The sequence below is a fragment of the Adiantum capillus-veneris genome, chromosome 8, assembly GCF_014529385.1.
Source record: "Adiantum capillus-veneris isolate H3 chromosome 8, ASM1452938v2, whole genome shotgun sequence".
Taxonomy (NCBI): Eukaryota; Viridiplantae; Streptophyta; class Polypodiopsida; order Polypodiales; family Pteridaceae; genus Adiantum; species Adiantum capillus-veneris.
The window spans coordinates 39,499,398-39,517,386 of NC_140938.1; the positions used below are offsets into that span (position 1 = coordinate 39,499,398).

The 17,989-nt window shown below is 41.7% G+C and overlaps 2 protein-coding genes across 2 annotated transcripts; both read right to left on the reverse strand.

The window, feature by feature from the left end:
- Positions 1 to 10,906: 10,906 nt before the first annotated feature.
- LOC147452004 (uncharacterized) lies at positions 10,907 to 14,399 on the reverse strand. The gene is made up of 5 exons (XM_086519195.1): positions 14,261 to 14,399; positions 14,042 to 14,147; positions 11,620 to 11,813; positions 11,475 to 11,539; positions 10,907 to 11,428 (listed from the first exon to the last, which is right to left on the reverse strand). The coding sequence occupies exons 1-5, from the start codon at positions 14,397 to 14,399 to the stop codon at positions 10,913 to 10,915; spliced, it is 1,020 nt and encodes a 339-aa protein (XP_086375321.1). The 3' UTR covers positions 10,907 to 10,912.
- Positions 13,205 to 16,625, reverse strand: LOC147452005 (pentatricopeptide repeat-containing protein At1g11290, chloroplastic-like). The gene has a single exon (XM_086517843.1). The coding sequence runs from the start codon at positions 16,434 to 16,436 to the stop codon at positions 14,541 to 14,543; it is 1,896 nt and encodes a 631-aa protein (XP_086373969.1). The 5' UTR covers positions 16,437 to 16,625; the 3' UTR covers positions 13,205 to 14,540.
- Positions 16,626 to 17,989: the final 1,364 nt, after the last annotated feature.

A 17,989-nucleotide genomic window follows, 5' to 3' on the forward strand; every position in this document is an offset into this window, starting at 1 on the left:
CCCCAAGCATCTCCAACACCCTTGCCAAGTCCACCCCCAACAAAGCCAGAAAGGATAAAAAGGTTCACAAATGAAGGTTCTCTCATGGACTTAAAGGGACTTTTTGACACCCTTAAGGCTAGAAAGATCCAAATTTGGCTCCCAGACGACACAACATACATTATTGCTCTTGAAAAGGTCAAAGCATCAGATTCTAAGCTCACTTAGTGACTCTAGACCATCTTAAAGAACCATAAGTGGCTAGTCTCCACCCACTTATGGGTTCAGGAGGGTCAAATTTAGACATCCCTGCTAGGTACATTGTAAATGATGCCACCACTTAAGTGGGAACTAGCTGGGTAGCGGCCCCCATCACCCACACATTCTGTTGCACAGAGGTCTTTGTATATGTAGGGAGATCTATCCCAGGTAGAACTCTTCTCTAGAGAATCCTCATAGGATTGCAAGTGGAGTTCATCATGGTGGGTGACTACAACATGGTGAAATCTCTTGAAGCCAAATACAATAAGCAAGGAAAAGCCTTGAAAAGTTTAGAAAAATTCAGGTGGAAAGCTTTGAAAAATCACCTAGACATATGAAATATAGGGAATAAGGAGAATTATCATGGAAAAATTACTCCTCCAGCCATCTTGGCAAGAAGGCTAGGCTAGACAAATTCTACATCTCCTCTTCCCTTGCTAAAACCTTCAACAGGATCAAATCTAAAGTATTGTATAACTCCTACACTTATGATCATTACTAGTTGGTAGTCACGATTGATGATAAGACCAAAAAGATCAGAAATTAGCGGTTCCACATTGATCCATCCTTGTTCAACCTAGCAGTAGTGCATCATGCATTTTTCTCAGAAACGTAGCCTACAGCAACATGATCGATATAGTCAAAGCAACCTAGATTGCCCTTATCAATTTCAAAAATAGAGGTCTCCAACATAAAATTTTGAACAAAGAGAAAAACTTTAGATCAACTACCTTGAGATACAATGTTGGTGCTCCAAGGTACTTTCAACCACAACATTGCAAAGATCACTAGACCCTCTCAGAGCTAGAAGCCACCCTCTTAGTGGACCCCCTCATCCAAGCACAAACATCTGAATCCAGAAGGAGGCTCAAAAATCAGGAGGACCTTGCTACAAAATAGGCCTCTATGCTCTTCAGGGAATGGTGGGTGAGGAAAATTGGCAGAGCCTCCAAACACCTATTCAAAATCTTGAAAAAGAAACAAGCCAAGCATATGATTCCTCTTCTCCTCACCCCCCAAGGGAGGGCCTCTTCTAAGCACGAAAATTTGGAATATGTCAAAGGCCACTTTTAGAAGTTTTTAAGCCCCCCAAAAATCATCTCACAGGAAGTCCAAGCCATTAGGGGCCTTATCTAGGCACACAAGAAAGTAGTGGTCCCGTTTGAACTCAAACATTTAACCAAACAACCCTTATTTCTGTACAACATCTACATAGACATAGAGAGCTTAAAACCAAAGAAAACACTAGGAAGAGATGGGCTACTTTTGCAAAGTTCTTCTCCACATTCCAATCAACTTGGTTCTTATGCTACTCCTCATATCGGAAGATTCAATGAATTACCAAGCTCTCCCTATCTCTCTCAACATGGGAATCATAAAACACCTTTACAAAAGAGGTGAAAAAGACAAACTGAGCAATTGGGGACCACTCACTACGCTTATTATAGGGTACAAAATCTTTACCAAATCTATCGCCAAAAGAATCACCCCTATGCTCATGCAATGACTCTACGCTGAATAGAAGGGGTTCATCAAGGGGGGCAGGAGAATCCTAGAAGATGTAATAGCTCTTTGGGAGGGAATAAGCCATGTCGAGGGAAGCGCTTTTGAATACATTTTCATCAAAATCGATTTTGATAAAACTTATGACCATCTGGAATGTTCATTTATCATGAAAATGCCAACAAGAATGGGTTTTGGATATAACGTGATAAAGTATGTGGCCACCAGCTTTGCTAATGCCAGAGCTAGAGTCTCCCTAATTGGTTCCCTCTTGCATTACTTTGAAGTCAACAAGGTAGTTAGGTAGGAGTGTCCCCTTGGTCTTCTTTTATTTGTAGTGGGAGAAGATGGGCTCAGATGCCTCTTTAAGGAAAAAAATGGAATAAGGTGCTATGAAAGGAATCCCCCTTCCTAATCAAAGTGACCAGTAGTGCTTGTCCCAATTTGTAGACAACACCAACACCATGCTGACCAATGAAGACAGTACATTAAGGCACTTCTGGAGTGCCATGCAAACTTTCTACACAACCTCGGGTTGAAGTGTAAATCAGAAAAAAACGGCATTCCTTTGAAAACCCCACTCCTTGAGTGGATCACTCAGCAAAACTGCAAGGTCATCAAGGAATGCAAGATCTTCAAACTTCTAGGGATCCCCTTTTTCTTTAATGTCTCCGTAAAACAATGATGGGATTGGATCCTCAATCATTTTAAAGACAAACTTCATAGATGGAAAGGTCTACAACTCTTGCTTGTAGGAAGAATCGTGGTCATTAACCACTTCCTCTCATCCTATATCCTCTTCTACCTCTCTTGCTAGAGGCATCCCAATTCTCGTCTCCACTAGGTCAACATCTAATGTAGAAGTAACCCCTTCAAAAAGTTAGTGTCAAAGGTCAATTGGGATACATGATGTCTCCCCGAAGAAAAAGGGGTCTAAGAATTAGAAACATCTCAACTTGGGCCAAAAATCTTACAGTCATGCAAATAATCAAAGCCATCAACAACCCATCTCAGGAGTGGGCAGTATTGATCTTGAGAAACCTGGAAGGATTCTCCCTAGACAAACATTAAGGGTGGAAAAAAATTCATGGATTTCGATCTTGTTTAGCCCCTATTTGTTCAAATCCAAGCGATTAGAGCTTATCAGATTTATGTAGGTATCTTGAAATTAGTTTAGAAGAAACCTTAGAATTAAATGGGACTTCCACTATGCACTATCCATAAGGCAACATAACTCCATTTGGTGGCTTCTTGATCCCATTCCCCCTATCCCCCCCCCCGGACTTCCCTAAGAATTATAAAAAAGGGATCAAGGGTTGGAAGGAATTGCAGAATACACAAAAGGGAAGGTGGAAGAATGAAGATGGACTTATCCTCTCCCATCATCTACACCCTTGGGAAGTCACACTCACCCAATCCAAGACTTACCTATTCCCCCTAAGAGAAGCCTGACACCTTTCTGTGACCAACTAGGTGTCTACCAAGGCCTTTAGATGGGTTGGTGGGTTCACCCTATCTTATCCTCAACCCCCTCCGATTGCTATGCCCTTCACACCATTCTCAATAGGAGGTGGAGAGTGTCTTTGTAAGACAAAAGGCAATGGTACTTCAAGTTCTCCAAAATTTTGGAGGCATCCATTCACCCAAATAAGTCTACCTAGTGTCTTAATATTACACAAAGTCATTTGGATAGGAGAGAGAAGTTTGGTAGCAGATCTATCAAATGTAATATGCACAAGATGCAAACAGGAAGTATAAACTACTCCCCACCTATTTCTAAATTGTCCTAGGTCTAGGACCATCCTCATGCCTCTCTAGCCTTTACCCCTTTTGGATTATTTAGAGAGAGAAAAATAAAGTGTTTTTTTCATAAATCTTACCATACCCAAAGTTTGAGAAACTTCTTTGTTGGCTTCAACTTGTAGGTCGCCCACATAAAGCACTCTAACTCTTTGCATCCAAGACATTGGAGCTTTGTACGAGCCACTAGATGGAGCTAAAAAAAGCCGCCTCAAAGGAGCATAAGAGGTCCACCCTATCCAACATGGTTGTGGAAAACTTGGCCAAGATTAGAGAGGTCACCTAGCTTGTTATCAAATCCATCAATGTGATGGAAGACATCTAGGAAGCCATAGATAGTTTTCCGTAGACCCCTCCTCAACCCCAACTGATGGATATTACCCATTTTAATCACCTCAATGTTACCTCTACATCTTAGTATTATCTCACCTCATCTGATGTAAAAACCCCATATGATGTAAAATCCTCTCTCCTCACACGCTCTCTCTGTAGTTGCCTCCCTACTCATATCAATATCCATTGTGCACCTTTTAACTCCCAAAGTTTTCATGAAAAAGGCCTTATTCAAGCCGTTATCAGTGCTCTTCTCTATAGCACTCTCAATACACATCTAGCAATAGCTCTCTCTCTCTCTCTCTCTCTCTCTCTCTCTCTCTCTCTCTCTCTCTCTCTCTCATTTACACACCCACATGAAGCACTTATGAATTTCTTATAGACCTTGTTAAGCAATCCATCAAGAAGATTCACATTGTTTTTCTTTAGCAACAGTTTGTACACAAGAGGAACATACAATCACGACCACTATATCAAATGTCTGTTACATTTTTGTGGCCAATGCAAAAAAGTATCATAGCTTGTGGACGAAAATAGAAGACTAACTGCCATCTTTTGTGCTCCTTTCGTGCCTTTTGATGCCCAGATCTGTATTGGTGTCCTATGATATATTTTATCTCAGAGAAAACTGGTGAGCCAACCTAAACAATGCATGTATATTGATTGGCCTTGCAGACATGTCTACAATCTTTAGACATACACAAAGAGGTTAGTCTCTTTGGAATATTGGGTATATCAGGTCCTCCTTCAATATAGATGGATGCAAATGCGGGTCTAAAAGTCGTTGACCCTTCATCAAAACATCAAAAAAACTTCACCTTTTCTATTCCATGTCATATCAACCCATTGTTATTAGTGTGCAGATCCAAGTACAACTGTGTCCTGAAAGTCAATAGCTATAGAGACTTTGTTGCAACAAGATTTATTTGTGATCAAAGATAAATTAAACATATATACCTCCTATAAGGGGCCATTGATGTTACCACGGGGGATTCACTATGTAATTTTGTATGGTGTCCGGTGAGTGTAAGGAAGAGGGGTTTTTGATAGGAGTACCATAAGTGTATACAATAAGGGTAACCCCAATTATTTTTTATATGCATCATAGGTTTGGGGGGGGGCGAGTGGAAGGGGGCAACCCTAAAATCTCAAAAGTTCCCTAAATACTTCTAATGTTAATCAATACTTCCAAAATTTTCTAAAATTTTTCCAACAATTTTGCAAACATCTCGTTAGGCCATAATTTTTGCACCTCTTAAATGAAAGATTGATGCTCCATTCTAAGGTATGAACACTATAGCGGTAAAGAACCTATCTTTTATGTAGTTTTTACCCCGTAGTGGTAAAGAACCTATCTTTTATGTATTTTTTACATCATTGTTAAGGTCGATATGTTAGTTTTAGGAGGTTACAAATATCATACCTACCAGGCCCATGATTTCCTTTTCTTGGTAATTGGGATTATGCCATGTAGTTTGGCAAAACTTGAGTTTATTATAATTTTAACTGGCTAAAACTACCAGTGCTAGGTAGATTTTGACCTTTCCTTGAAGAAAAATGGTAGAATTCTACAATCTTTAGTGCAAAATTGGTAAATCCCTCGCATTTGATCCCAAAGACTGGGAGAGTTTTAATTGTGTCTTCTATATCTCTAGTCAATAAACTTTTTTGGACAAGGCCCATGTTTTTCTTTTCTTGAAGATTGGGATTTTTTAATGTATTGCTTGTAAAAGATCAAGGCTTTTGTAATTTTAATCGGCTAAAACTACATTTTTTTGGCTAGATATTGAGCTTGACTTCAAGAAAATTGGTAAAATTCTATAAGATATAGTACAAAATAGAGTGAGCACTTGGTGACTTGATGTGAAAATATTTGCAGGTTGTATAGCAATAATTAAAGTGCTATTCATCTTGAAAGACATCAGCTTTTCAAATTTTCATTCAACAAGAAATGAGCCAATGGCTCCTATTGACATTGTTGCCAAGGGGATCCAAGGGGGCCATCGGTAGCCCTTTAGGCCCAAACCCTGGCAAGGGTTAGGGGGCAACACCCCTAAAGCCAAAAAATTTATAGGATTCTTGGTTGAAAATTAAAGCAAAGAGGTCATATTATAAGAAAGTAGTACAAAATTGCTTGTATTTCTACTTGGTGCATATTGAAAGCATAGGAATGGTTGCTCCAATCATGGATGTAGCCCATACTCATGGATGTAGCCCATACTGGGTGAAACATGTATATTGATGACTCTCTCTATCCATTGTGTTATGCTAACACCTTGACTTGTGATGCTCCAAAAAAATAATCTAAAAACTTGAAAACCATGCATATTGAAAGGGTTGGAGGTGTATTGACTATATTTGAAGGTTTTCACACTAAGTTTCTCTCAATTTTATAGGCACAACATGTGGCAATAAGGAAGAAATAGAGCATTGACTGGATAACTGGTTTCGATCTATTACCCAACCAAGCTCGAAGTGCCGATTTGCAGAGTAGCGGACTTGCACACTAGCTCGTGATGAACACTCGTGCTCTGTTTTCATGTTGGCAGGAGGGTACCCAAGGTGGGATGCTGCCTATTTTTGAGGAGACGTCTTCAACTTTTCACTCACTACCTTCACACCACATAAGCTTAACACCCTTGCCTAATGTTTTGTTGCCGCTTTGTCTAAACCCAGTCTACAACTAAGACTAAGTGGCAGTGAAGTTCTTACAACTGTCCCCCAAAAAAAGTGGACGAATTCTTTTTGCTTTCCCTCGCATTACTTTCTATTAGATTTGTGTGGCTGATGCAGAAAATTATCAAGTCCTGCGGATGTAAATACAAGACTACCTATTGAAAATAGGGATGCAAGGAAACACACATAGCTTGGAGAAGACTAAGAAGCTCAAGGCACACAATAGAGAGTAGTATTACTTAGCGTGCTATGGAAAGATAAGCTAGGTCTAGAGTGATGGGCGTATATACAATGCACGGGGGGCAAGCCTCCTAGTGATATTCCGGAGGTCTTAAGTGTGTTCACACACATCACTACTAGATGTTTATCCAAAGCTTTGAGAAAAGTTTCACAATTCCTTTCTCAACAGATCTGCAAGGTTCTCCTGTGTAAGCCAAGCTGATCTCTTCTGCTTAATGGTAACAGATTTGAACTACCCCTCAAGGTCTCGTGTCAAATATAACGTTCCCGAGTCCCGACAGACTTTTAGGCCAGTTTTGGGTATTTGATGCATGTACGCTTCGGACGCTCGCTGCTAGCAGCAGTGATTTTCACCAAAGGCAAGGGCTTGAAGCTTTCTGTTGTGTAGCAGAAACTTGATATATGCAAGTCTTTGTCTTCATGTATGCTCGGGCCCTGCATCCCCAGGTTTGTGCTGAAATTCATGATCTTGCTCTTATCTACATCTTGAGAAGGAATCATCATTCGAGATGATAACAAAGCTCTCAGAAAGCTAGCTTCCGTGACGCAACCTGGAAGACATGGTAGCAACCAATCAGACTCCCTCGCAAAAACCCTAGTTGACAAATATTAGGGTTGGAAGATGCCCTAGCTTTAAGAATAAGAAGAAATATGTCTTCCTAAACAAATCCAAAAGTGCTGACATCGGCTAAGTGACCATCAGTGCACAAAGAAAGCTCCTTATCTGAAGCCTGAGCTCTAGAAAAATTCCAAATGTATGAGGAATGGAGAGCTCTGAACTTTTCCCTTGAGAAACCACGAAACTTATGGGTTCCATGAAACTTATGCATTGTAATCCCTTAGTATTTTCAGTGCATGGAATTTCACAAAATTTTCATTCTCCTCCTGCTGCCAAACATCAGTGAAAGGAACACATTCGTGCCTGGCCGGAACACATTCGTGCCTGGCCTTTACAAATATGTTCATCCCAGAATGTTGTGAGTAGGTTTGTTTCGAGACATGTGCTGCTCATAAACTCGGTGATGCACTATGAAGCAAGGTACAACCAACACTGTTTAAGGTTGTAAGCATTGAAATTTTTGTTTTTGGAGCTGATTGTTGGCTTTCTATCAGAGAGTTCCTGTTGTAGCTTATTAGACAGGTCCGATCGCAGGATTATGGGTGGCACAATTTTGCGAAAAAAGATTGTTTTGGGGGCACTTTTTTGTAGTTGATTGCTTAAAAGGAAACTTTATGGCATGACAGCTCAGTATTTGGTGCGTTGGAAGATGGTCTGAATGCTTGGAGGTCGGTGTTGGATGGTTCATGATTTTGCAAACTTCGTAAAAAATCAGTATCCAATTGATACTATAGCTTTCATGTCTACTCTTGACCAGGTATCTGGCTTCTGCGTCGAGTTAGGTATTGGTTACTGACTTGTAACATTTAAGTGAATTTTGCCATGAAATGCTGTCTATTGCATTCTTGATCGACTATTTGCTACTGGAAGGTGGGTTATGTTTATAAAGCAGGAGTGTAATTTCATTATCTCCCTTCAAATAAGAATTGTAGTCTGGATACGGCAGGACTGTAGCATAAGTATCTTGCTGTAGACGATGCGAAACTCAGAGCTGGTAGACTGCCGGATTTTGGTTTATCCTCACTGCATTCGTATTCACTGCTTCTGATGACTCGCCTTTTTCAATCTTGTATGATGGTGCTTATCTACTAGGCTTGCGCGTGATTGATGGCTTTCCACAAATGTAAATTCAGATCCCCTTGAGGGTTTGATTCATGCTGTCGTCGTAGGATTTTGCATGTGATGCCTCCAAGGTCTTGTTAGCTGTTCTGGCTTAACATGCTTCATCATAGTTTGCGTTGTCAAGGGACAAACCTTCAAGGCCTGTTATATGTTGTTCTGGTTTAACATGCTTCATCATAGTTTATGTTATGCAGGCATAAACCATGTGATGAAAGACTCTGTGTACCATACCTCAATGTGAGGCAATATGAGGCCAGTATTTGCTGGTAAACATAGAGGGACAAAGCACAGTTTGTTCGCAGTGTTTTCATGGTTCATATCCCACATGACGCATTGCCGCCGATCTCACCTCATCAAATGTGCAATGGGTTACACTTGTAATTAGACCTGTTGTGATTTAGAAGGTCAAGCATGTTGGCCAAGGTGATACAATGGATTAATGCCTTTTAGTGCAAGTGATGCTGATGTGGTTGCAACACATTTACTCAATGAAATTTCCTCAAAATGCAGAAGAGTGGGGGTCACTTTTGCAAGTGGTCTGGGTATCTTTCATTGCTGGTATTTGCTTTGTGTGTTGCATGCTGCGACTTTTCAATTTCGTAGCTTATGCATAACATTGTGCATTTTGTCTGGGTGCAAGCATGTGTGTTTTTGCCTGATGACTCTAATTGGGTGCTGGGATCAAGAGTGCCGATGATATATCGGATGGATGTTCAGTAATTTGACTGATCTCTCCTTCATAGAAGTGAAGTGCTTGATATCTCCGTGTATAGTTGTGCAGGGGCGTGTTTCCCTTGGTACGGTATGCTGACCCTAAGGTTCTGCGATCAAGAGTGCCGATGATATATTAGTTGGATGTTAATAAATTTGATACTGCATGATGTCTCCTTGCTATGAAGTAGAGTCGTTGATATGTCGATGTTTTTTTTCGTATCGAGTTTGCTCTGTAACACAAGTTAAGGTCATCTCTACTGTAACGTCGATGCGTTGAACTTTCAGCATGCACCATTTGTTCACTACTGCTGCTCTTCCTTGGGGGATAGCCATAGCCAGAATCTTGTTCACAAGTTGCGTTCTTCCAAGAGTTACCTGTGCTCATCCATAGCACTGCCCTCAACTGGTGGTGCAGTGTTGTCCTCATCTTTCTCATTATTGAACTTGGCTTTCCATGTCTCCCTTATTCTTTCACCTTCAGCCTCTTCAGTTGCCACTAAGATATCATCAAACAAGATCCCATCCTGCATTGTCCAAATTGTACAAATGAACCAAATTGTAAACTGTGAATAGGCATAGCTACCATAAAAGTATGTTAACTAATAGATGGCTTCCACTACAAAAAAATCGGTAGAGGTACAACAGATCAAACAAGCAAACCACCCCTTGAAGCAACCCTTCCACTATTATTGGGCCTCTGGCTGCCGCCTCATGGTTGTTATGTCATTGCATAGCTTGCTTGTGGGTTTGAGGTTGGCTCCCTTCCTGCTCTAATGTCTGGTTGCTTGTTGTATTATTAGCTAGGCCCACAGTACTTCGATCTTCAAATTATCTCCGACGAGCAATATGAAAAGATCAAGGCCCTCTAATTTGTGGAAATTCCCAAAATACCCCTCAAATTTCGAAAATTACCTCCGATATTGTCTTAAATCCCCAAAATGCCCTTCAAATTTTCCAAAATTCCAAAATTACCCCTAGTTTTGAGATTAAATTTCTCCAAAAATAAAAAAGTTTGTAGCTTTCCATAAGAAGATTGATTGTCTATCATTACAAGATGCTAAAACTAGACTTTGAGTTGGTTATGTAGGCTCCAGAGACGAATTGCTTCATTATTTTTGAACATAATTGCCCTTTTTGTGAGGTAACTTGTGACAAATTACGTGCTAAGCACTCAAAAACCGATCTCAATTCTCAAAAAAGAATAAAGATTAGAAAATCTTGAAGAATCCAACCAAAATAGATTAAAGGGTATTTTGGGAATTTCCACAAATTAGAGGGGTATTTTGGTAATTTTCCCAAAGATCAATAATCAAGAAGAATAGTATGATATGAACTTCACTTTTCTCAGTCGCAAGACGCACCCAAGGGTGCATAAGCGTAGGAGCGTTGGTAAGATCTAGTGCCAATATGTAGCAAAGATTGACCCCAACAATGAATATGACAGTACCAAATATGTAGATCAAAACATTAGCACTCACATGTGCAAACATCATAAGAGAAGCTATAATGACCTAAATCATCATGAAGAGCTGCTAGGAAGTTATTGACCATGGTGAAAATATCACATTAAGAATCTAAGTGGCTGCTTTATTGGTTACCTTGTGCACTTTCTACAAGCTTCTATATATGTGGCGGCAAAGCCCTTGATTTAATGTTTTTGTTACATCAAGGTATCTGTTGAGAGAGTAAAAAAAGAAGATATTGAATCATCAGATGATGCGAAGGAGGAAAGTAAGGATGAGGGTGAAGCTGATGAACGTGTAGGCGACATTGAGAAAGAAGATGAGGGATCCCCGGAGGTGGCAAAGGGAAGAGAAAAATTGTTACACTCACTCTATGTGTATTGAAGAGGTTCTCTCCTCTTGAAGTATTTGTGTGGATGAGGTGTATCATGAAGACAGACATTGCTGTCTCCTGCCAAAATGAGAGGGTGGCCCTTTTTTTTTTTGAGACACTTGCTATCTGGCCCGGTCTGCCCGCACTTGCGCTTCTACTTGATAACCTCCATGAATTGGGCCACATCAAACCTGCCTGTCCTTGCAATGAGTTCTCCCAATTTTGGAAGGAATTTAAGAGCTCCATTGAAGTCAAGCTTTTGGACACATTACTCTTAGCCAATTTGTGAGAGCACAGTGCACTATCACTTTTGAGGCGACAAAGACGAGATGAATGCACCCAAGTCTTGCTTCAACAACATGGTATCCATTAAACTCTGGTTAGAAGATACCTTATCACCAGGCTTTGACTGGTGTGATGAAGAGGCAGAGGCCTTAAGCTCTGAGAGCTGACTCTCTGGCGAAAGCGTGCTTCAGCTTCAAGACGCGCTCTCTCCCATTGAGCCATGTAGCAAGTTCATGAGCTGCCATGGCTACTGTTGGGAAGCCTGCTTGTGTCAGAAATGGGACTCTCAAAATCAGCCTTGGGCTGGAGGGTTGCAGGATCTAGGCCCATGTTCTGAAGCCTTTTCTTCAGATGTGTGTTCCAATAATTCTGTATGTTCTTTGGCGGCGATGGTAGACCAAATGCTATGTTGCTGACGCAGAAAAGGCATGCCACATTCGAAGATCTTCACTGAAGGAAGTGCTCCTCAATAGAAATTCAAGTGCATTTTATTAGCTGGATGACTGCACGAATTAGCAACAGCATTTATTTATTTTTTTGTTTTCGACACACCAGAGGGAGGTGCTTATCCCTTCCAAATATTAGCCATGTTACATGGTCGGGCAAGGGCCACGTACCATTGGGCAAGAGCCACGCGTAGGCATCACCATGGTCACCTAATTGATGCACCATGTGCTGGGAACGACGGAGAGAACTTGTAGCACCCAGCTAAGAACCTCCTCCTCGGGTGACCCATCCCACGAGGAGGATGCACTCGAGTGTCCAAGGGCGAGAGCCCGAGCAACGTGCTCAAACAATGTTCAAACTTAAAAAGCTATCTTGACATCAGTTGAGCTCAAAAAGTTGAGCTCAAAAAGACGACTGGCTTTCCATCCTGAAACCTGCACCAAGGTTGTAACTGACCGCAGCATGGTCCATAAGCTCTTGAATAGTCGAAACAAGCCTCGACAGATTGTTCGTGTGACGGTGATGATAGCCCCAAGATATAGCAACCACACTAAACCTCCAAGGTTATCAGCTCGAGAAGAGACACCTACTGCGAGATGTCAAGAAATTTCAAGTTATAATCTGCTAGGGTTTCTACGGCAAGCATTTCAGGATGCCCCACTCTGCCAGAAGTTGCACATGTCCGAAGGCATATAACTTCGGGCAAATTTCTTTTTTGAAAGCTTGCCAAGTCCTTCGAGTGTACGGCTTAGTAGCTACAGACATCCACATTGCATGGCACTGTCTCTGAGAAAAAAATAGCAGCTTCAAAAAATCCTTATCATCCTTCTCTTCTAAGCCATGTAAAACAGAACGATGAAGACGGGACCGCACCTGATGCACGATGAAGTAAGGGTTGATGCATGATGAAGTAAGGGTGGGTGTGGCTAATAAGTTCGGGGTCGGGACATGAAGGTTCTTTGATAAACTTCCATGTACTTGCTGTGTTTGCTCTTAGGTAGGATTGATATGTTTTGAGAAAAGCACATGCCTGAAGCTCTCGTACCACTGTCATGGAGACGGGCACCACGTGCCTACGAAAAAAGAATAGACTGAACAACTTTAAGCACTTCAAATAACAACTAAACTAAAAGAGATGCATGACACGAGATGAGGAGTGACAAAGTTCCACCCCAAGAGAGCATTGTCCCCAAATCTTGGCGCCCCTTTCGATATTTCTTTATATTGCTTGAACTCAGTGGAATGCCGGTTCTCGCGTTCTGCACCTTCACCTGGAAGAGTGTCAGAGACTGAACCCTCTGAACATAATTAAAGGCCCTTGGCCTATGAAAAACAATTTACATGGAAAGCTACACACTCAAAATCATTTGGTCTCAAAAGCAACACAACTTAATTCGCGAAAGTCCGAACAACTCCCACGTCATCAACGTAAGACGTGGCCATCCGTACAGTTGCCACATCATCAAGAATTTTGCCTTTATTTTATGCTTTAGGTTCCTAGGGTGCCATAAGTTGGAGGAAACTCTTCTTTAAAAATGGGCCACTCGTCAAGACTTTGCCAAGTTGGTAAAACATCTTCTGCTACTACTACTTCTCTTGCTTCTTCTTCTTCTTTTCTATTTATTCTGCTGCTTCTAGGGTTTAGGCCCCTCAGCCGGGATCTGCAAGTTCTTCAGTGACTTGACACGTCAGCAGTCTGTGACAATATCAACAGTTAACAATATAGCAAAAGTTGCATACTCCTTAAATGTGAACTTGAAGGGAGTGGAATACAGGGATTCAGGCAGAAGACTTGGGCAATTAGAGAAAGGGAAAGGAGAGACGGGTCCATCACAGACCTCCTCACTTCAATGCAAAATTTCAGGTTCTTGAATTTGGTAGCCAAACACTCATTATCACAAGTGGCTTTTGAATACCCATTGTGAATATGACTCATGAATGTCCTTTTCCCATGATTTAGAGGCGATGGGAATATATTGCTCGTCTTTGCAATGAGTATCTTCTATCTCTTCCAACCAATCAAAAACTTTGATAAAAAATCAACCTCCCCTTTTTCATAAAGTAAAAAGGGGAGGCATCACTAAGGCCTCACCCCCTTGGGCCAGGTCAATTACCCCTCTCTTCCAAAGACCACCTGCTCCAGAATAAGAAGCTGTCAAAACTAGAATTATATAGTGGATATTGTCACAATCTTCCATGCTTGCTAGAGTGGGAAAGAATTCAGACCCTTCTCTTCCCAAACTCTGTGGTATCTGACTTGCTGACATCAAACCAGGCAGTGAATACATGCGATTGCAAGGCTCATGTTTCCATAACCCAGCTTCCCTTGCGCCTGTAAGTCCAAAGTTATTTAGCAAGAAAACCATCAAGTCAAAGCCTAGATAACAAATCACTTGCAATTAGAGCTCAACATGATCCGTCTTTTGAAAGACTTCAACGTTCAACCTTCTTCCCAACTGCATCCCTTCCAAGATCCTACTGTCGTCCAAAATCTCCCATGTCCATTTCCTGTATCAAAGATATCTGCGACTCCAGTGCATGATGCTTTTCCTCTTTGAGCGCTGCCCACGCAGAGCATTATCATTGTTCAGAACTAACGAGGACTCTGCATTCCCTGCAAACATGTAACTTTCAGAACCCTTGCTGTGATATGTCATTCGAAATATCTTCTATCTTGGCATCAAGTGAAATGTTTTGAACATGCTTCATGTCCTCAACAGTAAATTTAAAGGGAACCAATCTGCCAGCTATGCCTTGGCTTTTCCCATGCCTTGTTCCTAATCCTCATGGCTTCAATGTTCTTTGCCTTCTCTTCCATGCCAGCTGCTGCATAAATGTTTCCCATGAATACATAAGCTGACCCATCCCTATTATCCAATTTTAATGCCTGCTCAAAGGCCCATTCGCCCACTTTGACATCTGCCCAGTTCTGACAAAGTCCCAACAAGGTGTGCCAAATAGCCATTCGATCAGAAGATGGCATCTCCTGGATGAGCTTTACAGCCTTGTCTAGATGCCCTGCCCGCCCCAAAAGGTCGATCATGCAGGTGTAACACTCTAGACTTGGCTTCACACCATATGTGACACTCATATTTAGAAAAAGTGCTTGGCCCTCTTCCACTAAACCTTGGTGATTGTGCACGTTAAGCACACTAGCACATGTTGCTGCATTTGGACGCATGCCCTCGCTCTGCATCTCTTCAAAGCAGTTTAGTGCTCGCTGAGCTGCCCCTTCTTGTGCATACCCTGCAATCAGTGTATTCCAAGATACAACATCCCGAGAAGGAAGCTCGTCAAATACCCGTTGTGCCTCTGAGAGATCGCTGCACTTTGCATACATGTCCACTAGCACATTACCTAGCACAACATTGTTCTGCAACAGTCCCTGCCTTGCAATCTCGTCATGGATTTCTTTTCCCCTGTCAGCAGTTCTCATTATGGCGCAAGCTCTTAATGCAGAGGCATATGTCACTGCATTTGGACAGATGCCCTCACGCTGCATCTGTTCAAGGCAATTCAGTGCTTGCTCAGCTTCACCTTTTTGTACGTATCCTGCAATCAATGCATTCCAAGAGATCACATTTCGCCAAGGGAGCTTTTGTAACGCGTGCTGTGCTTCTGAGACAGCTCCGCATTTAGCATACATGTCCACGAGTGCCCCGCCCAGAACAATGTTGTTCTGCAAAAGCCCCTGCATCACAATCTCCTTATGGATTCGTCTTCCTCTCTCAGCAGCTCTCATCATGGCACAAGCATTCAAGGCACATATATAAGTTACTGCATCTGGAAGGATCCCCTCTTGTTGCATTTGTTCAAAACACTCTAGTGCTCGCTCAGCTTGGCCTTCTTGTACATACCCCACAATCAACGCACTCCAGCAAACAGCATTCCGAAATGGGAGTTCCTCGAGAACCCGCCGTGCTTTTGAAATGGCTCCACACTTGGCATACATGCCCAAAAGTGCACCACCCAACACAATATCATTCCGCAATAACCCCTGCTGCACAATCTCATCATGAATTTGTTTCCCCTTGTCAATAGCCTTGATTGTAGCACAAGCTTTTAAGGTGCATACATAAGTCACTGAATTTGGCAGGATGCCCAGACACTGCATTTGCTCAAAGCAATCTAACGCGTTGTAACCTTGTCCTTCACGAGCATAGCCTGCTATTAATGCAGTCCAAGCAACTACATCTTTACAACTATGCATGTCAAGTAACGCTTTTGCTGTGCCAAGCTCACCACAATTTGCATACAAAGTCACTAAAGAATCTGAGCACTCTTCAAGCAAACCCTTTTGAGCGAGATCATGATGTATGCCAATGCCTTTGACAAGATCTTTATTCCGGGTACAAGCCTTCAGGGAGGCAATGCAAGAATTGATTTGGGCAGCTGAAAGAGTACCATGAGATGCCTGCCCTGGTGATTCGCGATGTCTGACGCTTCCATGATCATGAGAGGCATGACACCAGCTATCTAAAACAGTGATATCATGATTGATGGGGGCGTGCCTTGGACTTGGCTTGCTATTGCGGTTGTCTTTCCATAACAAGTCCTTGCAGCTACAAAAGTCCTCTTCCACTTCGACACAACTCCGTAGCTGAGGAATTGTAGCAGCCATGTGCTGGTGTACTCCGCTGTTTCCATGAAATTCGTTTGCTGCTGAGCAAAGCTAGTTCAAAACACTAGGGGGCTGCGGACGTGCGGCCATGGTTCTTGCAGCCTCTGCATAGGCGCTGCCTTTGATGTGGTCATTAACCCCTCAGCTATATCTAACACGGGCATGCGAGATGGGATCAAGGGTGGAAATGGGCTAAGAGTCACATCTAGATAAGAGGTCCGTTGATTTTACCACCGTAAAAAAAGTACACTCAGGTACAATAGTGTATCCAAAGTTTACTTTCGGTGGGGACCACAGAGAAGATTTCGGATTACGTTTAAATTTGGATATGAAACATGTAATGTGCTTTAATGGTGGAGAATTATAAAGATTTTCTCTAACTTTCATGATTTTACCTTTTTATTATTATGATGATAGTGATATAATCGAAGCATATTTTTGTCAGTTTGTAAACTCGAGTATTTTAGTAAACCGAGTTTACTTTTTCGCAGAATTCGAAAAGGGGGCTTGTGAAAGTGAAGTACTATTTCCAAGCACATGCCATTGCTTTATCTCCTTCAAGCTTGCACACACACAACACTCCTCTCATTTTTCAAGCATTGTTGCTTCCATAATCTCCACTACTCTACTACTCACACTTTTCCCTATGTAGTAAGCATATTTGGTACTCCTACTTACCATGGTTGGCTTTTCATCACAAGTGATGACCTTGAAAACCACTTCGATGATAGCACAATCGAGGATGGGTCATACAATACTTCAGATATTGAACCAATAGATGTGGTTATCGTTGATCCTCTCCAATATTTGTCACCAACATGTTTCTCTTTTGATAGATGAACTTACAACTTAATGATAATGGATCTACATAAAGGAATCTCCATACCCTTGGATACTTTGAAGAAATACTACACTAGGGGAATGCTAGATCTTAAGAAGTGTGAAGAATACAAGAGAGCCTTTGTTTGCTACATGTTGAAGATGGTTTGCTTGCAAGTGGAACCCAAGCTACGAATTGCTTGCATTGAGGATTGTGAAAGCATTGTTAGACATGCTCATTGCAATGAATGTGGAGAACAACACAGAGCAGTCACTTCAACGCTCGAAGCTCTCAAAGTAAAATGGTTTGTTGATATCCATCACCATGGAATACCTATAGCTTACATCAAGGCCTTTGTAAACTCATGTGGATGCATTATTAAAAAGAATCCTCACATATCAACTACTCGATGCAATGATTTTGATCTCAATAAGCCAGCAATGTCCATAATCAACACAAAGAGAGATAACGTGGACAAGCATCTCACACATATAATGATAGAGCACAAGGTCAAGCTAGTGATTGCACGATCGTCAAAGAAGCATACACCTTCCTAAGTCAAAGTGGACTACATATGCCATAGAGGAGGAACACCCAAGCGGAGTGGATTGATAAAGCGACTACGAACATCAAAGAAGTGTGGCTGCACTTTCAAGGTACAGGTGGAGTTCATAGAGACACATGATGGTGTTCGCATTATTGTCAATCCAATCCATCAAGGACATGTTCCGGG

Bases quoted from the DNA above. Each gene is read 5' to 3' on its own strand.
- LOC147452004 (XM_086519195.1), bottom strand. From the start codon at position 14,399: ATGATAATGCTCTGCGTGGGCAGCGCTCAAAGAGGAAAAGCATCATGC. The intron at 11,814-14,041 runs GTCTGAATTCTT...CCTTCAGTGAAG, and splicing joins CAGAGTTTGGGAAGAGAAGG to ATCTTCGAATGTGGCATGCC. The intron at 11,540-11,619 runs GTAGCCATGGCA...CGCTTTCGCCAG, and splicing joins CACAAGCAGGCTTCCCAACA to AGAGTCAGCTCTCAGAGCTT.
- LOC147452005 (XM_086517843.1), bottom strand. From the start codon at position 16,436: ATGGCTGCTACAATTCCTCAGCTACGGAGTTGTGTCGAAGTGGAAGAG.